Source organism: Euwallacea similis, chromosome 10, assembly GCF_039881205.1.
Source record: "Euwallacea similis isolate ESF13 chromosome 10, ESF131.1, whole genome shotgun sequence".
NCBI lineage: Eukaryota > Metazoa > Arthropoda > Insecta > Coleoptera > Curculionidae > Euwallacea > Euwallacea similis.
This window is the reverse complement of record NC_089618.1, coordinates 5251417-5275242: the sequence shown is the minus strand read 5'-3', so window position 1 is coordinate 5275242 and position 23826 is coordinate 5251417. Positions and strand designations below refer to the sequence as shown.

At 43.6% G+C, this 23826-nt stretch overlaps 3 protein-coding genes across 5 annotated transcripts in view; 1 reads left to right on the top strand and 2 right to left on the bottom strand.

Moving 5' to 3' along the window:
- fz2 (frizzled 2) overlaps positions 1-13669 on the top strand; it is a 36003-nt gene extending 22334 nt beyond the window's left edge. For 2 of the 3 annotated variants that reach the window (XM_066393779.1, XM_066393778.1), the window contains exons 3-4: positions 9879-10554; positions 10797-13669. In XM_066393779.1, coding sequence (XP_066249876.1) covers positions 9977-10554; positions 10797-12045 — 1827 coding nt within the window. In that variant the 5' untranslated portion in view covers positions 9879-9976 and the 3' untranslated portion in view covers positions 12046-13669. Of the gene's footprint in view, positions 1-1530; positions 1833-9878; positions 10555-10796 lie in introns of those variants that run through there. The other variant, XM_066393776.1, reaches the window with a different exon arrangement.
- A 5972-nt stretch (positions 13670-19641) lies between these two features.
- Positions 19642-21241, bottom strand: LOC136411762 (uncharacterized). The gene is made up of 5 exons (XM_066394453.1): positions 20790-21241; positions 20460-20741; positions 20125-20406; positions 19948-20070; positions 19642-19899 (listed from the first exon to the last, which is right to left on the bottom strand). The coding sequence occupies exons 1-5, from the start codon at positions 20863-20865 to the stop codon at positions 19700-19702; spliced, it is 963 nt and encodes a 320-aa protein (XP_066250550.1). The 5' UTR covers positions 20866-21241; the 3' UTR covers positions 19642-19699.
- Positions 21242-21387: 146 nt separating this feature from the next.
- LOC136411763 (uncharacterized) lies at positions 21388-23207 on the bottom strand. The gene is made up of 5 exons (XM_066394455.1): positions 23116-23207; positions 22774-23058; positions 22433-22723; positions 21689-21811; positions 21388-21632 (listed from the first exon to the last, which is right to left on the bottom strand). Exons 1-5 carry the CDS (start codon positions 23183-23185, stop codon positions 21454-21456), a joined length of 948 nt encoding a protein of 315 aa, XP_066250552.1. The 5' UTR covers positions 23186-23207; the 3' UTR covers positions 21388-21453.
- Between the last annotated feature and the right edge of the window lie 619 nt (positions 23208-23826).

Genomic DNA, 23826 nt, shown 5'->3' with positions numbered 1-23826 from the left:
GGCGTCTAAATTCTGACTTAAACATAAACAACGGGTGTCAATCCCATATTTTTATGCAAATCGCGTTTAGTCTGAGTGAACTATTGACACGGCTATCGCCTCGTTTCACGTATTTACGACACAAATCTATATAGTTCTTGGTAACAGCCTTGTTTGTTGTAAAGACCTTTGGAATGCGCATTTTCATAATCGGAGTGTCCGTTTAAGCCGCGCCCACACTCGACTTGAAATCGTCCCTCGATTAACGAGCAACAATCGTACATATTTTGACTGGGTAATTGCCGAAGATTGAATAACGAATGGAAAAACAATCCTCGAGATCAGATAAGAGGGAAGCGTCGCGTTATGAAAAATGACTGGACCGTGTGTTGGGACAGGCGTGTACGTGGGATTATTTCAACTGTCACGGAAAAAATTGACTGGTCGTTCCTTTATCTCGAGATCTCTTTATTGCTTTCGGTTACCTGAGTATAAGCGGGGGCAGTACCGGACAAGTGCATCTCGCTTTGGCGAGCACCAGGCTTAAGACGTATTTCCCCTGACAAGTGCGAATGCATACGCGACACCACCCCCCATAATGCCTTGTTTCTTTATTCACGAGAACATATTAAATAAATAATATTTCTTTTTACGAGAATTATTGTGCCTTTTCAGGTTTCTTATCACGTCTAAGATTTTCCACGAAAGCATCACCCGGTATACGATATTAACCATTAGTTGGACTTGTACAAACAAATGTTTTGACTGAAGTTATCTAAATAACAGTTCAACTTTGGTGGAAGATAGAAAGAGAGAAAGAGAGAAATGGTGGTGTTAAAGGGGGACGGAAACAACGTGTATTTACTTGGTGTCAATCAAATGTCAGAGAGGCAGGCAGAAAAAGGTCTCAAGTCACAACATTTGGCCGAAAGTCTATTCACAATGAGGCTTTGTTTGAAATCTTCTTTTGTCTGAATTTCCGGTACTTGGGTCGCTAAATTTTCGGTTAAAATCTAAGGATACAGTCACTGGAAGACAATCATTTAGATAAATTTGAAAAATTTGCCTTTAAGAGCGATTCGTCAGAATTCGTCTACCGGGGAATGATCAAAAATACTGAGCAGCATTATTGAGCGTCACAAAACACCCTGCATAGGTCGTCTATTTATCTGTATATTGTCGTTATCTCGTGACATTTGTTCGCCGTATGCGAGGGAAGTATGATAACGTGGGATCTCGAGGCGATTTGTCAGTTTCTGTCAAATTCGTACGTGGGACCCTAGCCCCGCTGCAGACGCTCATAACGGAATTCGATGACGTTACACGGCAAGGAGCAATGACAGTCCACGTTCCGAGCCCAAAATGCCAGAAAACAGCACGCGAAGGTGATTTAGACATGGTGAATTTCACCTAAACGAAAACTGCGGCACCCACCACTGGCGATTCTGGCGAAGCTCGATCGAAAGCTCCCTCGTATCGTAATCGCCCAAGCTCGAGCCGACCCGAGCCGGAAAAGCCCGATCGCCACGTTCTACGGTCGCCTCGCCGTTCGCTCTTTAGTTCAGTTCAGTTCATCGGACGTTTAGTCTGCCGCAGGCCTGTGCCGAGGTAGTTCGTGCAACCGAGTTTCTCGAGCGACAACGGACGCGAATCGGACGCAAACCAGAGATTCGCTTCGATTATAAACAATATTCGGGAATAATTCAATCAGTACGGTGGCGGGGCTGCGTGTGTGCGCGTAAATATTTACAATAGTGAATTTATCGACTGTGGAATGAATGAATTATAAAGCGGGAGCAGTGTTTCGTAGGCCGATTTTAGCCATCAGGATTTAGTCGTTTATTTTTAACAAGGTAAGGAATTACTGCAATCGAAAACAAACTCATCGGTTGTATTATCACGGAAAGAGATCATTGCGGCGCGGTAGCCGCCGAGGGATTAAGCTACTGAAAGATTGAATCTAAAACGTTGATCGATGACGGGTGACAATTCGATCTAAATCCCAAAAACAATATTGATAACTCGATTGATAATATTGCGAAAAATCTTGAATAAATACCTGCCAGAGGCGGTGGTACCGTACGCATGCAAGAATTCGATCGATTCGGTCATAACAAGCTTTTTATTATCGGATTCCTGTACCGGTTAACGCTGCCGAATGGATTGATTCGGTCAATCAATTAATCCGGCGACGAAATTGAGTTTCGCCTGTTTTTCAGGGTGTAACTTGATTAGGGAGGGTGCTGCGCTCAAGTGTTAGCCAAGGACTAAGGGGTTTTTTCATTAGAGCCGGAAGGTTAATTTCGGAAAACGGACTACTGCTATAGAGAAAAGTTAGGCATGCGCGGCACACTTTCAGATTTAACAATAAGCCAAAATTCGAAGAGAACACCGTGCTTCTAGCGACGACTGTTTTCTTTGAAAAAGAAAATTTTGCAAACTTGTGCCCTCGCAAACAGTCCTTCTACGCCAGTGAATTTCTGAGGAAATAATTAACCATTCGCGACATGTAAACTCGTATATTTTCAACTTGATTGGTCAAGAAACGGAGACGTAGCGAAGGCTTATTTAGTGACACTAAAAGTCACTTAAACGACTTTCTAAAAGAGATAAATTTTGGAAAATTGTGCCTTCTCAAGTACCGATTCTACGCCAATGAATTTCTCGGGAAACAATTCAAAAATAGATGCAGGACATTACGAATTGTCCCCAGTGCTTTAACAATAATCGAAAATTATTATTTCTATAATGGAATCATTCAGAAGATTTCCCAATAGAAAGCATCTTGCCTCTCATATTGAGGAACTCTACTCTGATAGTTCAAGAAGGGGGAAACGGTGATCTTTCGGAGGTCGATTTTTTTCAATACTCATTAAACGCTAAAAAAGCTCTCTGCTTCTGACAAAAAGCGTAATTAATACGCAACTGTTATGGGCTCCAATTTGTTTTACGATATTTGCCGGTTCATAACCGCGTTCAAATATTAGCTGAATGCCTTTTTATGGTAATTAAATGCGTTTTATGGCGGGAGTACTTTTAATTATTTGTCCGTTTAAACCGGCGACAGTGGAAACGCTAATCCGACGATAAACAATCAGCCGGTACCGGAATCCTTTTCAGCAAATACGAGGGATTTGCTCCCTTTGAGAGGAACCACGGCACCGCCGAAATCATACAGAGAAGAAAATTACCAGATATTTTTTTAGGATTGCACACGACTCTTCCGCCGGTTCAAATTCGAAGAATAGAACCGATTTAGACGTAATCTGGCCATTGTGAATTTCTCACCTTTCATATAAAAGAAAAATTAAACCAACCCCGAAAAACGACCCGAAGGGCGTTCGTCTAACGAGACGAGGAAATCGGACCCAGTAGGACACCTGTTCCGAACCCAAAATTCGACCATGACCAAAAGTTAACAAGGGTCGATGGTACCTGCCAACAAGGCCTCGTTTGATCTGACGCCCCGTGCAATGAGGCCACGTTTACACCTTCAGTAATGTGCTGGCAAGAAAGCGAACTTAATTTAGATTTGGCCTGAAATATTTCATGAATTTAAGTCCCCGCATTTTATGCGACCGCTCGAAATTAGAAGAGTAAACGAAATGGCCTGCGTGATTCTATTTCTGATACTGCTAAATTTGATAGTCTCCCGAAGATTTTGGCGACATCTCTTGGAGGTTCAAATACCTCGCACTAGTCAATAACAGATGGCGCGCCTCTCGATACAATACCACACGCTTTTGCTTTTGATCAGTCAAAATAAAATGAGCGGGGTCATTTGCACTACCCCATTTAATGAGCCTTTTAAGTAGTTAGTTTAGTAATTTAGCTACGAAGCGGAGGTGGTAAGTGCTTTAGGCGTGTGTAACCACTTCCGGTGACAGTGAATAATTGAGTCTCGTGACTGATACGTGACCAGAATTTGTGAAAATTCTCCAAGAAAATTGACTAAAGACGACACTAATAATAACGTATTATGCGACATCAGAATTAGTTTCTCGCATTTCGTAAGATACACGAATTGCACGACCATCTCACGTATAGTACCCAATTCCTGCACCTCGGTTTTTTGCAAGTTAGCGCATTATTATTGCACTGTGGAAATTCCCTGAAAAGTGCAATTTCACGGAAAGAAACTCGAGGTGTATAAATCACATCGGATGCGTTAAGCCAAGAGACACTTCAATTTCGCTGATTTATCGCCACGCCCACCGACAGCAATAATAATTATTAAAATTCCTTTTGAAGATACGCGGACTGGTCGAAACGTACCCGCCGTTATTCATCATTGGTACTCATCGTTTAAATGTATTAGCAGACGCCTGCGGGCTCAAGTCGTAAATTTACAACTTATACGCGAAAAAATCGTCTCCCATGGCGCAAAGTCTGGTGACCGTGGATGCCAATTTACATTCTTCGCACGCACTTCTACGTATATAGAGGATACAAATCTGAACTGAAGTTCTTTCAATGCGCGGTAAGTAGACCAATAGGTCTTAGAAGAAACGTAGACGAATGTCCTTATATGCGGTTTTCCCCGGCTATGCGTTCCTGTTCGAAAGCTCCCCCCTTGCAATTCATCATCTTGACAACCCTTTTATGTGGATAAAATCCAACAGCGATCGCTTAAAACGTGAATTTTAAATTCCCAGCCAAATACGATTTTTCATTTTAATATAGTTTCATATCTGAGGTGTATACGCGATCGAAAATAAGTCAACAACACTATGCGTTTAATTGATGATAAAAACCAGGGGCGTGCGAAGACTTTGGTAGAAGACATAGCCTTGTCACCATCACTGAGTATGGTCGGGGTCAGGTCTCTGGGGGCTTATTTCGTTGGACTACCAAGGCGACTTTAGATGTGGCAACGTATGGATTGAGTTTTTCAATTACTGCATGTGAAAAGGGTGAAACTCCTTCATTGGTCTAACCCATGGCGTGCGTTGTCGGCCTGGTAAACAAAGCCAAGATCTCCGGCTGACATGTTGATTGATCACTGTGCATTGTGCTTTATTTTCCTTCCTATTGCTATAGGAGGCCCTTATATCGATTCAATATTGCCACTCGGAGCTGTACGAAAAGCAATATCTTCTTTTGCGAATCAAAAATATACCGTCATCTATAAAAACATCAGAACTTTTAGCCACAAGACAAATCATGGCACTCGTAAATTCAGTTGCGGCTTTTCGAACGTCATCTATGGTTGAGGATTTTTAACCAACACAAGACGAATGAAAGCACATCAATATGATTTCTCTGAACCTCACGCGATGGTTTTTTTTCTATGTTACTTCTCGGTGCGTAGTGACTTTCACTAAAACCCCTCATTATCACTTTAGGAACTGCAGTGGGGTGACATGGGCCGCGGCTAGGGTCTCAGATGGACAATGAAAATTATAAATTCCGACACAGTTTTGACCGTATGTGGCGAAACTAGACAACGTCGCCGGCAAAACTAAGTTGTTTTTTTGATTTATTGATGTAGCTGTGATTGATCACCCCGATAAGCTAGACAGGCCTTATCAGCTGTACCGTATTATATTATGGAAAATATTGGGTTTTGTACAAATAAGACCGTTTTTCAATTATTATTTCCTGCTCTGGACGATTGATTGGCTCCACAGATTTCTCATTATTGTGCCTATACCTGCGCTTATTAAATCGCAAATCATCAATTCGCCTCATGTGGCAACAGATCTGTCATTGCCAAAGCACGTGAAAAAGGCAAATACGATTATTGTAAGGGAGACGAAATGTGAACTGCAACTTGACCCATATGGGTCAGAGCAGGCCAAAAGGCCTTTGTTCAGTATGCGCTGATGCTGAGGCCAGATAACGCCTTTGTCGGCGCTCACTTTTTGTTTTTGAGCGGTCGGATTTGCATTAAACAGACGCAGCAGCAGCCACTTGTCATTATCGTTCCTCATTTTGTGTTGAATAATTCCATAAGATGCAACAAAAACCTTTAGAAATCACAGCTAATGAATCGGGCCAAAACCTTAAAAGCTTGAAGAGTACTGTCAGTTCTCACAGACGCGAACGATTTCACGGGTAGCGAAAAGCTTTAGGCCCAAAAACCAGAGACGTCTAGAGTGACCTGTGTGCTTATAGGTAACTCCGACATCAAAGGCACTGAAGACGAAAAGGAGCATCACAATCCCACACGGAAACCTTCAGCACAAGCAGTAAACCAGAACGTTTATTTTCACAGTTTCTTCAAGACACCAAAAACTTGAAAAATTAACATTAAAGCCTTACTAAGCTGAACCAACTCCCATTTAGTAAATACTCGAAAATCTTTGGCAATGGGAAATGTTTCATGATAGAAATTTCATTTGAACGAAAACTTCTGCCCAAAACAGACTCATTTTGTACGTTTGGTACTTTGCTATAAAGGCGACGAAAAAAACAGTCATGTCCCACCCGAATACCGTCACGGGAGCAGCGCGCACGAACACATGTGCGGTCCGCAGTACCCGAGATAAAAAGTGGTACTTATCTGGTTAAAGGCACGGTGGAGAATTGCAAGAATGACGGAACAGCCCATTGAAGTACCCCGGTCAGCTGCTTAACATGATAAATTATTGATGGCTCTACCTCAGCGGCTCGGAGACATCGCGGTAGTACCCACAGACATTTTAGTGGTGCCACCGAGAACCACGCCGCTGATTCTAGTCGCGACATTGAGTTGTTTTGGTGCATCACCGGGGTGGTACCGAAAAATTCACGTCTAATTGGAAGCGTGTGGAATGCGCCAAACAATCTAACGCTCGGTTTACACAGTGACGAGCCCTGACATTAAACGATTAATATTATGACTAAACTAAAAATAACGGAGTTGCTCTATTTTTAGCGAGTTTTATTAGGTCGACAAACAGAAAATTGTAAAATCACTTTGCGGAGGGCAAGTGAAACAAAAACAATTAAGAGGGAGGCATTTGAAGTTCGGTTCAGTTTGCGAATTTGAACCGATTCGAAGTTATTGGGTGTATCTTGCATAAGGGAACGCTTTTAATTACGAGCATTCCTCAAAGTTGAGCGAATCCGGATCGGGAGGACTTGGAGGCCATGAGAAAGAAAATCGGAGAAAAAACAGCTTAATCGCCGCGTTAACGTGTGTATATTGAATAAATAATCATCGCCACAAAACCAAATGTTGCCATTAGCCGTTGTTTGAAAATATACAATGCTTCCCCTGTCGTATCTCGGGTTACGACGGCATAAAACACGTGTAAACGAAAACACACATACATACACACAGACTCGTTAAAATTTTTACCGTTTCCTCTTGTAGTAAATAGTTCTAAATCGGGCAGAAAATGTCCGACTATAATCCCTGAATCGACTCAACAATTACGACATTCAAACAAACAATTATGAAGGTTAAACAAAAGTCCTAACCGAGTCGTTCACACCTCTAAATCACGTCCATAAAGAGCTGTTGTGTAAACATCGCTCCGATCAAATAATAAGAGAAAAAAAGACACTGAAAATCTTTAAACGGGTCTCTCGAGGAGCACACTCACGATGGTACCCACAGACCAGTGGTGTAGTACTTCGAACCTAATGAGAGGCGATTGAATAAATATTTATTCAAATGAGGCTGCGTTGGACAAAGACCCAAAGGATTGTTAAAAGAAAAATAAGACTCCGAGGTTGTGTTTTGCACCAGTGGAGTATATATAGAATGAATTGAATCTAGGATGACTTTCCGGGGACAAAAAGACCAAAATCCCTTTGATATTTCCCTGACAGAAGGAACTCATTTCATCGCACAAATGAGAGATTTAAATATGAAAGTTTCGAGTTTAGTTTGCGTCAGTGCAGGCGGCAGTTTAAGCCCCATACGCGCGGTTTGTTGAGTAATTGGCTCGTGAATAGCCACAAATCATTTTATGGCATTTAATTATACGTTTCGGTGCGTCTCTGATTAAGATAGGCAGAGTTTCTCCGCGGAGGTAAAAGGTTGGTTCGAGCTGATTTATGGGGTGCGGGTACCACTACAAGGGAACCCAGATGATGGGAAAATTGCTTGTTTGCATTTGAAACGGAGGAATTCGTCGAGAGCACTTTCTTCGCAATAAGGTGAGAAGAGAAGCGAGCGCGTAGGAGCAATGTATTGGATGAGACGCCACTGTTTTTTTTGCCCGCTGGGGGTAAAGTGAAGCAGTATTTGAAACTTTATCCACCGTAGTTTGATAAATATTACTCGAATTATTGCAAACCGAACATTCCTCTGTAAACAATGCCCAATCAAACTCGTCACGTTTCCCATGTAGTACCGGTCACCCACACGCTGCTTGATATCTGTCATCTCTGGTAACTGGAAAAGAAGTACCTACAAGCTCTGCAGGAAAAAAGGACGATTCACGCCCACGATCTGGTACCGCACGACATCGTTTTACGACTTTTACCGTCGGTTCGATCGCAGTGTATACTCTCACCCAATGGGACTCGAACCGGGCGGTCGTGGAGACCGTGCGGCGAAAACTCCCCGAAAATCGTGCCCGTCATTTACCGAGGGGCCCATAAAATTTACCTTTGTTTATTTTGTCCCCGGTTGCTCCTCGTATCTCGGACTACCATCTTTCGCTAGCCAGTTAAACACACATGGGTCGCTGATGGTATTGGGTTGTGGTCTTGTTGGACCTCGCTCTGTCCAAAGATAAATTAGCGCTGATTTCGTGCCGGTTGTTTTTTTTTTTTGACGAGACTTTTTAGTTAATTAATTTTAATGAGAGTCGCGTTTGGTTTAGCTATATAAATGCAAGTCGTTTAAGATATTCAATTTCAGAGGCGCGAAGCCCCCCTTTGAGTGGTAACTACTCGAGAACCAAGAGTGTGTCACAAATGCCCTGAGGGCATACTTGAGTTATTTCTAATTCGTCAAAAGAGAAAGGTTTTCGCACGCACGAAGAAGACAATTATAAACAACCATAAATGGGCGTTTGTTAATGTCCTAACGCTACACACCCATTTGGTGCACGGCAAAAGGCCACGGGCATATACGAACTGGGAGGCATTTCCCATCAAAACTCTTAATTCAATTTGATTTATACGATGTTTAATGAGGCGTACACGCGCTCCTTGCGGGCATCAGTTTCTATGAAAGTATTTTAAATGGTTGCAGGGACTAGACAAAAACCATGGACACAGGAATTCTAAACCTCCCTAGTTTAGTTCGAAATAAAATGACACGTTATCCTTGTTTATCGCTACGTGTAATGCATATTTGAGTCTGTGGGCGCGACAAGGCATATCTAGCCATGCTATTTGAGTATTGTTGTTAGCTAAGGCCGGGCCCAGATTTTATTGTCCACCTCTGCGTCCGTCGCACTCGATAATCGCATCGGTAAATTTTTAGCTTAAATGCAGATACACAGTCCCGGTTTCGATTTGAAAACCAGTTTGCATCCGAAACGTACAAACTGACCAAAAATGGGGAGCTCCTGCCCTTTTGTCCGCGTCACCGCAACTTATAACACGGAAGAACTAACCCGTGCGCAATGGCTCCATCTAATGGGTGAATATGTGCAACAGATTTTATTTAATTGAAACTTACGAAGGTGTCTAATAGATGGCGCCACGGCCCGATGGGCTATTAATATTTCTCATGAAGGTGCTAATTAATAGTCAGTTTTTTGGTTGTAAAGTTTATCGTTACGTTAAACCGTAGGGCCCCATTTATGTGCCCATCTGATTTGCGTGTCGTGGGCACGTTTGCCGTGCTCATTCATTCCGAAGCTCGTTAACGCGAGGCCATTTCGTGCCATGTACCACTCGAAATTTATTGATTCTTCTCACTAAAAAACTGTAGGTAGTCTCGGGAATATCTCGCAGAATCCGCGCTCGCATTTATCATCCTATACAGTGTAGTTCTCCATTTATTTCAGATGACGCAACAGTCTGACCATACTTTCCTTGGAAACATGTCGTCACGACACCATCATCACTGAACCGACGCTCATCCAGACGCATCAGCAGCCGCAAAATGGCGACGTCGCTTTTGATTTGCTGCTTGGCAGCTTTATTGGTATCCCCCCTTGTGGCCTCCGTGATTTCCTCCCTGGATGGCGAGGGCAAGTGCGAGGAAATCACCATCCCCATGTGCCTGGGCATCGGCTACAACATGACCCGCATGCCCAATGAACTGAACCACGAATCTCAAGACGAAGCGGGGCTGGAAGTGCACCAATTCTGGCCCCTGGTGGAAATCAAGTGCTCGCCGGACCTCAAGTTCTTCCTTTGCTCCATGTACGCCCCCATATGCCTCCCGGAGTATTCGAAGCAGCTGCCCCCGTGTAGAGACCTGTGCCGCAGGGCGAGGGAAGGATGCGAACCCATCATGACTCAATACGGGTTCCAATGGCCCGAACGCATGGAGTGCGATCAATTTCCCCGGCAGGGGGGCGAGAGTTTGTGCATGGATCAACCGACGCACAACACCTCCTCTACTCCTAGACCGGGGGGAAGGAAGCCATTGAAACCGTGCAAACCCGGGTCAAAAAACTGCGAAAATCCCCAAGGAGGCACCGCAAAAACAAAAGGAAGCACACAAAACGAGTGCAGGTAATACAGCTTATAATTTACTCTTCTCAAAAAAAGCAGTCAATCGTTAAAAAGTTCTGCGCAGCTGCCGCACAGCTTAAAAAACTGGCAATTTTCGCAGTCCAAACAAAACTGACATAATTGGAACAAAAGCGAAAAGCGGCGTTGCCGAGTATTATACTGCGCGGACCTTTGTGATTCTGACTAGAATCGAGTTTTTTGAGCGATTTCCTCGGTTTCAATTGTCATTTCTTTGTTTGCAGGTGCCAATGTCAACCACCACTAGTCTCCCTGGGGACCGAAACCAATCCGCTCCTGTCCAGTCCACGCGGCGACCGAAACGTAGCCGGCGTCCCAAATTGTGCCTTCCCTTGCAAGGAACCGTTCTTCACCCCGGAGGAGAAGGAGTTCGCCTCGATCTGGATCAGTCTATGGTCGGGACTCTGCGCCGTTTCTACGCTAATGACACTTATCACCTTTTTTATCGAAACCGAACGGTTCAAGTACCCTGAGAGGCCCATCGTCTTCCTCTCCGCGTGCTATTTCCTCGTGTCAGTGGGGTACCTCACACGAGTAGGTTTCGGACACGAGGTGGTGGCCTGCGAAGGCGCCAGCATCAGATACTCTTCGACCGGGCCCAGTTGGTGTACCATGGTGTTTCTGCTGGTCTATTTCTTCGGCATGGCCTCCTCGATTTGGTGGGTGATCTTGTCATTGACGTGGTTCCTAGCTGCTGGCTTGAAGTGGGGCAATGAGGCGATCGCCAGTTACGCGCAGTGTTTCCATATAGTGGCATGGCTGATCCCCACTTTGCAGACTTTAGGGGTGCTACTAAGCGGAGCTGTGGACGGAGATCCAGTGTCTGGAGTGTGTTATGTGGGCAACATGAACACTGAGAATTTACAAACATTTGTCCTGGGACCTTTGGTGATTTATTTAATCCTGGGTACAAGCTTCCTGCTTGCAGGTTTCGTGTCGCTGTTCCGGATTCGTAACGTTATAAAGAAGCAAGGGGGAGCAGGGGCTGGGTCCAAAGCGGACAAACTGGAGAAACTGATGATTCGCATAGGGATTTTTAGTGTTCTATACACGGTGCCTGCCACTATAGTGATCGGATGTCATCTCTACGAAAACGCCTTTCACGGGGAGTGGCTGAAATCTCTCGCCTGCGCCTGTTCCAGCGCCCCCAAACCCAAACCCTTATACTCGGTTTTAATGCTCAAATACTTCATGGCCCTGGCAGTGGGCATCACCAGTGGCGTATGGATTTGGTCGGGAAAGACACTGGACTCCTGGAGAAGACTCTGGAAACGTCTATTTGGTCGGCCGGACTTATCAGGGGCGAACGCAGTGCTAATCAAAAACCGCACGGGTAAACCGCCGCCCCCTCAATATCTGATAGCCGGCCCTGGCAGCGCCTCTCTACTAGGCCCCACAGGCAGCGTTGCCTCAGCTAGCCAACACCATCTCCACCACCACGTCCTCAAGCAGCCGCCCTTGAGCCACGTATGACAAGTAAACGATGGGTCCGCCCCTGTCGTGGTCAACCATGCGACTGCGCCCTCTACGGGACAGTCTCTGAGCAACTACGGGCCCATTTGAGTGCGCGGGCGCGGACGGCAACCGGCCGTCACAGCTCTCTAGTCGATTACAGTGCCATCTACCGGACACTACTTGCCGTTTGTTAGGTTAGGAATTCGGATATGAAGTGGCGCGGTGGGGCCGGATTTGGAAAGTTGTGTATATAGGAAAAAAGAGTGAGGGGGACACAGTTTCGTATTTATTTGTCGATGATAGCGATGACGTAGCTTTTATTTTATCGGAGTTAAGCTGTGAATATACAGGGTGATTGTAAGGATTTATTAATTCACGGAGTGGCCGAAAAACTATCAAAAAAATCAAGCAGGGTTTGCGGACATCCTAGGTGGTATATAACTCATTCAGCAGTTCTTTCAAAGGAATATCGTATTTTCCAGCCCTGATCTCGAATTAACCCGGTATGTTCAAAGCTAAAACAGGCTCGTATCTTGCTTTTCTCAGTTGGCAATAAACCAGACTGCTAAAGGTGAAATTTTGTCGCCTGTGTTAGTTGAAATGTAATTCCCTCTGTAAATAAAACAAGAATTTACGCGCTCCGCAGCACCTTCGACTGCCAAAGCGGCTGGTTTAGAACACGTTTTTTTGAGCCACTCCGTACCTGCCGAGATGGTACCTATTGCGCTTTCAGGACGTTCAATATACGAAGGTGGGCTCTAAAAAAGCCCTCGTTCGCGTAAACTCCGCGTTATTTAAACTAAACTATTTCCAACGCTGGGAAATAAACAGGAGTTTGAGTAAACTGGCGCTGATTTATTAGGAAAATCTCAGTTTACCGAGAGGCCTGAGAGTGGGCGCTTTGCGGAGTTTACGCCCCCTGATGGGGTTTCGTGTACAAAAAGTACTATAAAACCGAAACGTGATGAACATATACGTAATTACTTCGTAAGTTGTATAGTCTGGTGTAAGAGAGAGAGAGAGAGAGAAAGAGAGTGAGAGGTGAAACTGGGGACCATCCATGTGGAAACCCACAGGGCGTACAGGCTTCGTGGACAGTGTGTGCGATTTGGATGACTGCATAATACCGTGATATTCATAACAATTATATAAATTATTAATCAGTTTTTGTACTTATTAGACCGCTGTCTATTTAATCTCACGTGCGAGAAGGTCCGAAAACGAAGTGTTACGCAAACACGGCACTTTCGGTCTTGCTCCCACGTCCTCTTCGATGTATATAGCCTCTGTGTATAAGTGCACGTTAAAGCAAACGAAGATATTGTTGGGTGTGCTAGTGAGGACATATCAAGGGTTTTCCTTTCGTTCTGGGTTGCTGATGTATGTGGCTTTGAACAATTCTTATACATACTGAGTTGTAATGTGAATTTCATTTTATGGAATAATGAGCAGCAGCACAAAATGATAACGTTTAGTTTTGTATTATATTTTTCTATAAATACGTTGTACAGTTTTCGTTCTTTTTTATATTCAAGCATATTACTACATGTGTGTACAGTAGGTTTCTAGAGGTTAAATGTAAACTGTATGTATGCTTCAAGACGTATACGATTTCATTAAATACTTTACTGTTTTAAAACAAGTTTTATGTGGTTTTATTTCTAGTGTCGAGGCGCTTCACAAAGCACAAAAAAATACTCTGTTATGGGCATCTCAACTTATGGCAAAATAGCCACTGTAACGCTGCTTTTGGCGTTTTTTACACATTTAAATCCCCTATCAAAAATCTATTAAAAACGATCAGAGTCCAAAGTTGTCCTTTACCATAGCATGAGTATTATTCAGGGGGGGATTTGTCAGGGAGAGATGTGCCAAATTTTTCAGGCATTCAGAGTCTAGCAGGGGCAGTTCTTAAGAATACGAGGCGCAAACTGCAAGTTTTCATGTCTCCTTACTGGCAAAGACGTCAAGTTTTGAGTCTCACGAAACTGAAAATACCCGTTTTAAAGGTTCTTTAGATGAAAATGCGCGAATAGCGCGAGTTTGCACTTCTATGTTCCTCTACAGAAAACATAAAGAAAATTTCCCGGCCAAGAAATTCAACAAATGTCAAAATATGCGGAGTGCGGAACTAAAAATATTATCGAGGCAATCGAGGGAATAAAAGCTGCGGACTAAACAGAGCGTTCATTTTTAACGTTTTCCTATCGGATTCGGAGCGACGTGGTCGGAAAATAAATCTGATAAAAAGCCTAAACAATGTCCCATCACTCAAACGGAGATTAACGTGTCAAGCTCGATTAGAATATGTACATTTTTTACATTAGTCGATCGCCGATATATTAAACACAGCTATGTCAAGACAGACAGGGCCGCACTTAGACGCAGACACATCTCCAACGGGCGATTAACAAAGAAAACAATCCGGCTCTGTCAAGATTCATCGCTTCGTGTCATCTCAGTTTGTTGAAGATAAGTTGAATTTGTCATGAATTCTCCACTCAAAATCGTTAATTCGGCTGAACAGACATCCACATACGGAGCATATCACGAATCACATTTCCGCACCAATGCACCGACTCAATCAGCACACCTCATTAGCCCCTCGACACCCGTTCATCCCCAAGCAATTTCGGAGGGTGGCTGAGGGAGGAAATGCGTCAACTGATGAATCGCCTTATTTTCACCCTGAATAATGCACTCAAGTAGCGGTCAAACATGAGAGAAATTGAAGCGAAAGTGAGTGTGTGTGTGAGTGCAGTCGCCATACATGGCTACTGGACTAGACACTCTTTCACTTTGGCGTTAATATTAACAATAAGACAATTAATTGTGATTTTTTTTTGTGCAAAAGCGGCGTTACGCCCATGCGATCGATGCAGCCATTAAAATCCCATGAATGTTTATTATAAATTTCAAGTGGAGAACAGCATAAACCATTTTGTGTTTATTTAGCTTATGCCTGTTTTGAATGGTTTATGTTTTTGTTTTCATGTTTTACGTCTTGTCTATTACTTCTGCTCATCGGCACGAGTTTGTTTGTTTAGGTGATTTAATGGAATCGGATTTCAACAAGTGGTTGACGTGAACCATAACCGGGAATAATTGTCATCTTCCACCAGATTTAATCCTCGCTCGGAAAAACATCTAGATACGACTTATATTAACAATTTCCGATAATCACGGGACGGAGAGATTAGGCGGGCTTGAACTATGCAAATAAATACCCAAATTAACCGTCAGAATTTAATTGAGTCTGCGATAAAAGTAATACCTTATCGCATATGCGCGACGCGAGCGGGCCTTAAAAGCGAAACAATAAGGACCCCATCAGTGGCAAAACCGAACAGATAACGCTAATGGATGATGGAAACTAAGGGATGATGAATGATACCGGCTGAATATTCATTAATAACGGCGTGTCACTTCGCTGAAACTGAAACTGGGACAAAGAGACGCTGCTGTCGGAAACTGATGCCAGATATTTCGTTGAATTAATCTGCGTCACTCAGCTACGAAGTTAAATTAGAAAAACTGGCAAGGAAGCTTTTATAGGTAAAAAAATGGGACACGTGCTAATTGTCTGATGCGTGCAGCTGCGGGCAGGGGACACCCCCCAGTGACATTCTATACAAGAAATACGCCCCTTTGATACGAGCAGTAGTTGTGAGTGATTGGGACGCCCAGGGATGGACTTGAAAATCGTTCTCACAATCACTTAAAACCCTTAAGCCCAGAACATTTCCACGCATGGAGTTTAGGCAGCTGTGCCCAGTTGCGTTCGAGAAGGTACACTCACAAAGTCTGCTCTTTCTATTATAAATTTCTACGAACATCTAAGACTCAAATGCAGGGGACAGACGCCGTGAGGGCCTTAGCAAACATGGGGCTTTTTCGCAGATCTACGACATGGAAAACTACCAAAAACTACGGCTAAAGCATTTACCTGTATTTCCACATACTGCACGGCACTTTCTTCTCAAGAATTTCAAAAATAAACCATTAAAATCGCGGTATTTACTCGAAATGTCGGAAGTGTTGACGTTCCACCGGCAAGACAATTACAGATCGCACGCAAAATGGCTGACTTCCGCTTATGGAAGTTTGTTATATTAACGAAATTTGATCAGAAAACCGCTTGCACAGCTACAAATCACCACCTCTGGAATTTTGATACGTCACCTGCAAAACATTTGAAGATCGCACGTCGATGTGTCGACTTTGCGTCAAAACCCGCCTACTAGACGGAATCGAAATCGCCCAAACCCCTTCAGCTTGATGACGTCAGAGAGATGCTAATGTTTATTCGATAATTTGTTTTATTACTTTTTCGACAAGGGCGATTTCACGCGACGTCTCAATGGACCCGTCCCTGCTTTCCCTCGTATCATCAGTCTAATCCCCAATATAAAGGGGTGCGCGACTGTCACACAGGTTAAAGGGATAATTCGGTCTCGTAGAAATTACAATGAAAACAGAGAATAAAGGATTGGCCGGGCGGCGAGAAGGGCAGCACACGCGTCCGGATTTAAGTCTCCAATAATGGACTTTCCGCGCAAAACGGTCAATAAAATTAAGCGAAAATGGCTTATTTCGGAGATTTATTAGACCCCACGCGTGGGGCTAAATCTTGAATTTCAAGTCGAGAGAATGGGGGGGTGAGCTGCGTGCCGGCACATACGCTCAACGCGAGGGGGTTCGATATGTGAAGACCGTTTTCCAAAGGCTTAAGCGCTGTTTAAACAGCATGAGAGAGGACATATGGCTACAACCGGGTTTGTTGCGCATAAAAGCGCGAAAAATTGGCCGAAATTCCTATTGAAATCTTTGACTTTTTATCAAATTTTAATTGCCGACAGCTGCGAACGCATTTAATTTTAAAGTTACATTAGCGGAAATCCTTTGTAGATACATAGGCGGAGTAATTAATAGAGGGAATTAAATCTCCATTAAACAATGAGAAAAAGTTCGTATTACACGGGTCTCCTTCACGCTCGTGGATGTGTGCCGCAGCACCGACAACGGGCGCCACCGCTTGTGGATTAAAAATTCTAAAAGGCGATTTTTAAGCTCCGATTGGTGACCTACTGACTTCCCCATCAAATCAGTACCAATAAATTAAACGCAAATCCAATATTCTGTTGGGGCCATTTCCTGGCGGGTCGATAATGATATGGGACATATTTATTGTCGCTCTGAGCCGCTAAAGCACATAACTTACAAGCAAATATCGAGTTACTTAACATCGGACAACCCGAACACAGATTAAAAATTATAAACAATAATTTCAAAGTTATGGACCTGTTTACGCGTGAAGCCGGCTTCAAGGCACATCAGGCCTTATCGGTCTATATTGCCGCATGTAGGAGATTGTCAATGCCCTGTCCACCCCAAAAAGTCGTTGATGCTAATTAAATGCTGAAAGAGGGTCAAATGCGGCAACTTTACCCCTTCGAGGAAAAGCAATAATTCCCGATGCAAAGTTGCTCTTTTCGGTTCAAAACTAACTCTCGGAGAGAGAGAACCGCGATCCAACACCCCCCGCGCCCGGCCGCGCAAAACACCCGCAACTTTTCCAAACTACGGAACTCCATTGCAAAGTCTAATGTGCCGGAATGTTGTTTCGATTAAGTCGCCTTAATCCAGCACCTCGAGGTTGAAATTAATGAATTAATTTAAATCGCTGCCGTGCTTGATTAAGGAAAAAATCACCAATTCAACAGCCGCAGAAGTATTTGATTTAGCAGCCTGTTTAAACAGCAGTGCAATAGGTATTAAAAGATAAACTAATCCATCTTATTAGATGTTTGTTAACTGACATGTGTAAGTCAATATCAGTGATTACCCGTTCGTTGTTGACTTAAAGATACGATGGAATTTTGCCCGAACAAAGTGCTCAGTGTGTGTGTTTATCACGTCCCCAATCATGCTCATTCATAATAAGCAATGGAAGAATTAACCGTAACTGCTCTATTGCAGTCGAGGCTGAAAACAATTCCTCCCAAGACCGTGCTGCAATAAACAATAAAATATTTAAATGAACCTAATTGAGGTCTTAATTATTGTAATCAGTACTGGCGTCTGGGAGTCCATGGCGATCGCGTTGTTTATAAGTAAAGCGCGTATTTAAATGCGCTAATCAATTTTCCACACACTGATGCCCATTGATATTCATGAGTAGCACTTCTATAATAAGTGGTGATAATGCGCAGCGGCGCTGAATACCAATGAAGTGATTATTACGGCAATTTGCCCAGTGGATATCACCAAAAATAGTCTTCAGGAGTTAAATGAGATGTGTTCAAATTTAGCGCTCAGTTTTTTTACCGCGACTGGGGCGGCATCTGCGAACGCGTAGCGTAGCTAAGATGCGCGAGGTGAGTTCGCTGTTGTAGCCAAGAGAGCTTAGGTCGTTGCTTTGAAGATGGCGCCAGCCTACTGGTCCCATCATAAATGAGAAACATTTATTTTTTGTTGATTAGCATTAGAGCGCATTATCACTAAAGACCTTCATTTTGACCCGTTGCGACGCTCTTAAGTGGATGTTGCTTCGATACGAAGTGAATGCGATTTTTTAAGTCGCCTTTACCTCACCCAGCGGCGTATACGGAGTGTTGCAAGAAATGGCATTAGTCTCCCCAATGGGGTGGTTTTTGCCTAGGAGTTATTTATAATTACTCAAGGCAGAGCCAGGCATATGCAATTAATAGGGCTTTGTCCTTCGATTAGATCCCTCAGAGGAAACAAATATACTTCCTGTTCATCTATCAGCATTACGACGATGATGAGTCAGTAGTAAAAAACTCATCATCCATACCGGTCTCCACTTAAAACTGGACATGATGTGGGATTGATCAATTGGCACGTAAGGATCAGATTTGGAGAAACGGTGTCAGCGTGTCACTAATGGAAATAATCTGCCAACAGGTATTTAGGCGCGATGTGAAATTGTGACCTTCTTAAATCAAATCGTATAATAATTTTCCTTATTAGACGTTAATGATATCGATTTCGCCTATAGACGCCAAGAAAGTTCATTATCGTTAGCGCTCATTCATTAATTTACTTCGATAAGTGAATTTAAATTTGCTTTAATAACAAGCCTTGGCAAGGCCAATGTGCTGTTGGCCTGTATACACTTCGTAAATGGGTATTGAAGTAAATGGTCACTTGGTAAAAATTTCTCGGGGCCGTTTCGAGCTGCGAAACTGTGGCTCCACCTGCAGGATTTTCACTGTTACAATTTCGTACATGTGAATCCCAGGGACAAATTCATTTACAATCGAAGTCTCAAAGTGACGCATTTGCCCCGCAGATCCCGTTGATATTTTGTGCCTCCGTCATCGGCATGCAACGGGCTATATACGCAAAGTGTTATTCAAGATTCTTCCTCATTATCCTCGCTAATTAGATTAATAATTCCTATCAGGAGTTTACGCTATTTCTCGAAATTCCACGCGATATGGAAATTACGGTAAAGTGAGTTGTTTAACAGTAGTTTCGAGCTGCTATAGCGCGTCTTTCGGACCTCTCTTTCGCCATGGTGCTCACTTTACCGATGGTTTTTATATCGGTAATTAGGTTGATGATGGTTGTAATAATTGAGCAACGAACTGTTTTTTTCTGCATTTTTAATGCCTATGACCAGGGATTAGTACATACCAAGAGCTGCCTATTCGGTGCTGTATTTCAAAAGGAACCCATCGGACGCTTGATAGGAGACGGTGACGTTCTTGGAGGAGCCCGCGGTGTTCCACAGGGAGACGAAGCTTTGGTACACGTTATCGGGGGAGAGACCCTGCACTGCCACCTTGACCAGCGGCCTGGCAGGGCTGTCCGATATTCTTACAATTTTCTTAGTAATGCCCTCTCCTAAATTCAAAAAACTTTATTGGCGCTCTGATAGAACATAAAACTGACCAATGGTCACCACATCCAATTCAGTCAGGTTGCAGCGGTTCTCGGCATACGTAGGCACCCTCCAGACCAAATGCACTGCAGTAGATGTCGTGATCATTTCCACCAGCTTCGGAGCACTGGGGACTGTTAAAAAGCGTACTTTACCTCAACCTCGTTATTATCTCAATCAGCGCTCACCAACGGGGGCTGCTGCCACAGTTGTCTCCTTCACGGGTCCCTCAAAATCAGATCTAACAATGGCGTTCACTTGCACCTTATAGGCCATACAGGGGACAGGATTGGGCAGCCGAAAGCTGTCTCCAGATACGTAGACATCTACTGGTGTGTCGTCTTCGTCCCAGTAGATCACTCTGTAGGTGGAGACGCATCTGGAATAGGTGGAATTGGAAATTTGCCAGGCGACATTCAGCTCTGTGGCGTTGCTGGTGACGCGCGTGTAGTCGACCCTCAAGTCCATGTCTGCGTTTAATTTTTTTTTAATTTATTGCCCTGCAGAGAGGTCAATAAGGAACCTTCAGAGGGCTTGGTGGTGGCCTTCACCCGGGCAGAGGGTCCTAAGACACGCTCGCTGGTGATGGCGCGAATTTGGAATATGTAGCTTTTGCACATATCCAGAAACCCCACATCGAGCTTCGAAGCTGTTGCTGCCGCCAGCAACTGCAGTTGTGCCTTGAACTCCGAGTCGAAGATGTCGACGATATAGGCGGAAAGTGAGCAGTTGCGGGGGTTGATCACTGCGGACCAATGCAGAACATTGGTCTTGTCCAAGGTGATCTCTTGTATGGCCCCAGGATCTGCACAAGGAAATGAGTTTTTCTGGCTTGTTTTTGTTGATTACTTACTGCAGAACCGCTGAGGTCTGCCCCAGCCTAAGCTGAGGAGCAATAAGGACAGAGTCAAAGCATGTGAACGCTTCATATTGGGCGTTAGAGGTACTGCAGCAGTTGCGTACCAATTATCGATTTATACTGATCGCTTCATGTCAATAAGGGGACGATAAGATAATTGATTTCAAGGAAGTATTGCCCGATAGAGAGGATGTTTTTAACCCGTGTTGTGTGAAGAATAGAAAAAAAGGCTCTGCTTGTGTACTTTGCACCAGCAATAATTCCAAGCCGCAAATACATGGAGGCATCATCACCGAAGTCCACGTAATGCTTCCGTTCTGCTTCCTCGGTATCCATTAATCTGAATATTGCATGATGCCCCGTAATAGGCGCTCACCTACTTTACTTATTGAAATATTTTACGCTGAATTAGCACTACTGAGTTGATGTGCAATTATGCCCCCCATTCAGTGGAATTTTTAGTTCCATCACATAGATTATCAGGTTCTCGAGTCCTGCGGTATCTCTCCCAGAAACTGGCTTTACTAGCAAAGCCACCTAGCTGCGATCACCCAGTTTCCCTGCAAGGAACTTGTTTGTTCAAAGGCATTGTTTGCATTTTCATGTACACAGACACTTGTTTATTAATCCAACCAATAAATAAACATCAATCAATCAATCAGTTCTTGGTTTGGAACGCCACTGTTACATTTTCAGACGTGCCGACGTTGTTCTGCACATTGACGAAACTGGTGTAGACGTGGGCCCGTTCCAGCCCTGTCAAGGTGAAGTCAACATCGACCCTCGGGTCACTGTCCACTATGGGTACTTTGACGTGGGAGATGTCGGCCGACACACCTGGTTGATTGAAAATCGAAGGTTTATCATGCAGGCGACCTAATCTAGGAGCTTACCTAGGGTGTAGACGTTCAAAGCAGTCAAGCTGCAGTGGTTCTCAATGAACGATTCCAGCTTCCAAACCATGTTCACTGTGCTGTTGGACGTTACAATGGAGGCCAAGCTTGGACTCGCTGGTGCTAAAGGATGGAATGACGTGATTTGAGAGTGGTTGATTTCATTGAGTTTGAGGGAAATTTTTCAGGCCAACTTCAAGGGATTTTAATATTCTCAACTCGGGCCATATTGACTGTCAATGACGGTCATTGTTAAACAAAATTCCGGTGTAATCGCGAGCGTTGATTTGCAGCGCATTAACGTGCATATCACGCGACACCCTCAAGAGTTGCCTTGGACGCGTCACGTGATGAACTCGCGTGCCCAATGAAATTAATACCTTGAACTTTGCCACTCCACGCGACAGCCCGCCAACTTCACTTAAAACAACATTTTAAAATGGCGGCATCGTTTGTCATTGAATTGATTACTTATCGATTTTTATTGATTCGCTGAGTGTTTTTTTTTTAATAATGTGCGTGTGCTTGTGTAGAATATCCCCCAGATGCAGTAAGTCTTGCACGATTTGTGTGTGATTGGTACAGTCCCTTGTGAAACTCCATTAAGAGAGATTTCGCTCGGTAAACCTTTCATTTACTTCCTTCACGCCACTTATGAAATATCGCCCTCAACTTCACGCGTTATATCGCTCGAGCAGAATTGTAACGTGCACCTGCATTATCAATTTATAGCACCTTCCGTACCTTTCCCGGGAATTTGCACAGCAATCTGAGAGGCAGGCCCGTTAATAGTGGGATTGTCGATAATAGCATTCACTTGCACAGTGTAATTCTTGCAAGGAATATCGTTCTTCAGGGAAAATTGGGTGGACTCTACGTAGCTGTCCTTGGAGGAGTTGTTTTCATCCAAAAGAACCACCCTGTAGTACGAGATGCATTTTAAGGCTTTATTGTTGAGCAGGTACCACGTTACGTTAACTTGATTGTCCGAGGCATTGGTAGTCACATTCAAGGCAGACAAAGTCAAGTTAACGTCTAGAATTACATAAAATCAATGGTTGTTTATTATCATCCCCAGCACTTACCTTGCATAGGAGCAATTGTTGTGTTATAGAACTCCGACGGCCCCAGAACATATTGGTTGGAGAGGGCGTGCACTTCAAACGTGTAGCCCTTGCAAATTTCCAGAAAGCTGGAGAAGGTGTAATTCAAGACGACACCGTTCGTTTGGAATTGATATTGGGTACCATCTTCTTGGTCAATGGCTAAGACGACGTAGGAGCTTATCGTGCAGTTATTGGGATTGGCGGCAGCCTCCCATTGCAGTGTGTAGTTAGAGACGTAGGTTATGTTCGTGACAATCCCAGGCTCTAGGTACCAAATTTAGTGCGTGTTTTTTCGTTTTTCAGTATAAAATATTTACTTACGGCAAGCCGCATTGGCGGAGCCTAGAGAGAGGGCCAAAAACAAACCAGCGGCTGTTAGTAGGAGAGACATTTTCTGATAATGATGAAAATGTTTTGCCCGCAAGATTTTTATATTGATTTTCGAGAGAGATAAGTCGGGCCGATTAGACTCAAGAGGGAACACAAATAATGAGACAATAAGTGGTTCTAGGCTATTAGTCAGCTTTTGTGAAGTTTTTAATCTAATCTAACCAGAGAACCCATGTGGCTTTCTGAGGTTTAGTTTCTAGAACGCAATATTTAAGTTAAATTCTGAGAAATCCTTGATATACACCTTTTTGAGCCGGATTGAATTCTTTGGAAGTTCTGAGCAATTTATTAAAAATAAAAAATGATCGCACTGCCCGAAAATCCTGACAATAAATTAGTAATTGAAACAAATTGCAGTTGGGCGCTTGCCATAGCCCACATAAATTAAATAGCTAAAGCAAATAATACCCTTTATAATTAGTGGATCGTAAGTAGTTAGTTTCGACTCAAAGATTTAATTTATGGACGCGATCCAGGGACGTAGCCGGTATTGTTGTTGACAGGAGAATAATTGTTTTGGTCTATGGGTGCATTTTAATATCTAATCTAATTGCATCCAATGTCAATACACGCACGTACAACTTTATTATTGACTCGTACCGAAATACTTTTCTGTACCTGTGCCAATATCCTTGCGAATGT

What these genes read in the sequence shown, in the direction of transcription:
- LOC136411762 (XM_066394453.1), bottom strand. Translation starts at nt 20,865, where the DNA reads ATGAAGCGTTCACATGCTTTGACTCTGTCCTTATTGCTCCTCAGCTTA. An exon ending in TGTGGCAGCAGCCCCCGTTG is followed by an intron (nt 20,071 to 20,124) that starts GTGAGCGCTGAT and finishes GCTTTTTAACAG; the next exon opens with TCCCCAGTGCTCCGAAGCTG. An exon ending in ATTGGATGTGGTGACCATTG is followed by an intron (nt 19,900 to 19,947) that starts GTCAGTTTTATG and finishes TTTTGAATTTAG; the next exon opens with GAGAGGGCATTACTAAGAAA.
- LOC136411763 (XM_066394455.1), bottom strand. Translation starts at nt 23,185, where the DNA reads ATGTCTCTCCTACTAACAGCCGCTGGTTTGTTTTTGGCCCTCTCTCTA. An exon ending in AACAATTGCTCCTATGCAAG is followed by an intron (nt 22,724 to 22,773) that starts GTAAGTGCTGGG and finishes ATGTAATTCTAG; the next exon opens with ACGTTAACTTGACTTTGTCT. An exon ending in TGTGCAAATTCCCGGGAAAG is followed by an intron (nt 21,812 to 22,432) that starts GTACGGAAGGTG and finishes TCCATCCTTTAG; the next exon opens with CACCAGCGAGTCCAAGCTTG.